A 2325-nucleotide genomic window follows, 5' to 3' on the forward strand; every position below is an offset into this window, starting at 1 on the left:
GATTTCTTGAACAGACGTCTTGGCCAGCCTCTTGCCCCAGTGTTCCCAACAGCAGGGGGCATTGCTTCCTTTTAAAGGGCTGGTTTCCTGGGTTGAGGTGAAGGGTCAGGCAATTCCCTGAAAATCTTTAAAAAAAAAATCTATTCTGAGTTTCTATGGTGCTGGCAGCATTCTCTTTCCTGACTAGAATGTGTGCTGTGTGGATATTTGCCTACAGATAATTTCTTGTGCCTCAAATTATACTTTGTAGCTTTTCTGTGTGATAGACTCTGATAATTATAATTTAGGGGGACAACCCAGTCAATTTATTCCCTAAGTGCTAAAAACAAAGCAACAAATCTTCATTTCTGTCATGATCAGCTTCAGCTATCAAGTTGACAGAATCCAGAGTCACTTGGAAAGAGAGAATCTTAGCTGAAGAACTACACAGATTCGACCTGTCAATGAACATTTTCTTAACTGATAATTGAAGTAGAAGGCCTGGCCCATGGTGGGTGGAACCATCCCTAGGCAGGCAGGTGGGTCTGGGCTGCTAAGAAAACTAGCCAAGCATGAGACAGGGAGCAAACCAATAAGTAGCACTTCCCACAGTTTCTGCTTCAAGATTCTGTCTTGAGTTCCTGCCTCAACTTCCCTCCATGACGGACTGTAACTGTTAAGATGAAATAAACCCGTTCCTCCCCAAGTTGCTTTTGGTCATGATGTTTATCACAGCAACAGAAACCAGACCAGGACACCCTTCTAATCTTCAACCTCCAATCAGCCTCTGTTTCCATGGAGTCTTTGATCGGCTTCCCAGAGTCTTTGATTGGTGTGGCACCTTGATCCAGCTCCTCTTTTCAGGAATCATCTCAGTTGAAACTTTAGTTTGAACACCCGTGCATCCATTTTTCACAATTAGAGAATATTAACATCAAATACCATATTCGGCCTTTTCCAGACCTATTTGATTAATTTCATCACTAAGAACATAATAAAAATGTATTAAGTAATTGGGAAAATTAAAAGAGGTAAAGTTGACCCTTTGTGGAAAATGATCGTTAAGCCTTTTAATTTTCATTATTTTTTATTTTCTTAGCTCACAGTGTGTAAACAGCATTATTCCCTCTTCTTCACTTACAACACAAGCTCTTATTTTTGTAAAATTCTTTAAAATGTATCCGTATATTTCTGATATTTACAGGATATTTTATCATGTGGCTAAATCATAATTTTCTTAACCGTTTCCTCATTATTGGAGTCATAAGTTTCTTTCTGTGTTACTAAAGGCTGCAGTAAACACTCTTGAGTATCAAGGTATTTTTGGAGTCAGGTTTGGTAGCAAGACCTGTAATTTTAGTGCTGAGGAAGCTGAGGCAAGCAAATTGAAAGTCTGAGGCCAGACCCTGTCTCAAAAATATTTTTTGATTTATTAGTGAGTATTTAATTAGTAGAAATCCCAGGTCAAAGAGGAAACACATTTTTTTTTTTTTAAGAGATTGATCTTTATTCAAACTCTGAATAAACTCAAGTTAGCATTTTCCACCAGCTCGGGAGCAGAGATCTTCACAGGCTTCACAATCTTTTGTTTAGGTGCTGCTTTGGTAGGGACCTTGGCAGCAGCCATGGCTGTCTTCCTGGACGCCTGCTTAGCCTTTTCTGCTTCCTCGGCAGCCCTGATAATCGCCTGTTCTCGCTGAGCTTTCCTAACTTCTGGTTTCTGATTCCTCTTGGCCATTATATCAGCGAGAGACGCACCAGTGACAGCCTGCTGGAATTTGACTGCACGGCGGGTTCTTTGCTTTTGAATTTCTTCCCTTCTTGTGTTTTCTTCTGTAGAGGATTCCTTTTGGAAAGGAATGCGGACTCCCATTTTGCATTAAGGAACTGGAGAAACTGGAAAGCCGGGGTTGGGGATTTAACTCAGTGGTAGAGCACTTGCCTAGCAAGCTCAAAGCCCTGGGTTCGATCCTCAGCTCCAAAAAAAAAAAAAAAAAAAAAGAAACTGGAAAACCTTCCAGCGCCGCCCCGTGTCCGGGGTAGATCTTGTACCCGCTGAAACTGCACAGCTCTCTACCTTCATGATGAAAGCTGCCGGCTGGCCGGAGGAAAGATGGCGAAGAGAAAGGATGAATCATGGGAAAACACCTTCGAGGAAACACATTTTTATACCTTAATGCTGTTTCTTAAGAAATGGCGGAAGGGACAGAGAGATGGCTCAGAGTTAAGAACTCTGGTTGCTCTTGCAGAGGACCAGGCTTCAATTCCTTATATTTCTTTTTAAAATAAGAAGAGTCAAAGCTAATGGACCAGTAAAAAATAACTCTGGTTATTTTTACGTGCCTA

At 41.2% G+C, this 2325-nt stretch overlaps 1 protein-coding gene across 1 annotated transcript; it reads right to left on the bottom strand.

Annotated features, from left to right (window-relative positions):
* Positions 1 to 1489: 1489 nt before the first annotated feature.
* Positions 1490 to 2117, bottom strand: LOC131906564 (large ribosomal subunit protein eL24-like). Its single transcript, XM_059257175.1, is given in 4 exon segments — positions 1490 to 1793; positions 1795 to 1818; positions 1820 to 1875; positions 1986 to 2117. Coding segments are annotated over 4 exon segments (516 nt in total).
* Between the last annotated feature and the right edge of the window lie 208 nt (positions 2118 to 2325).

Source organism: Peromyscus eremicus, chromosome 3, assembly GCF_949786415.1.
Source record: "Peromyscus eremicus chromosome 3, PerEre_H2_v1, whole genome shotgun sequence".
NCBI lineage: Eukaryota > Metazoa > Chordata > Mammalia > Rodentia > Cricetidae > Peromyscus > Peromyscus eremicus.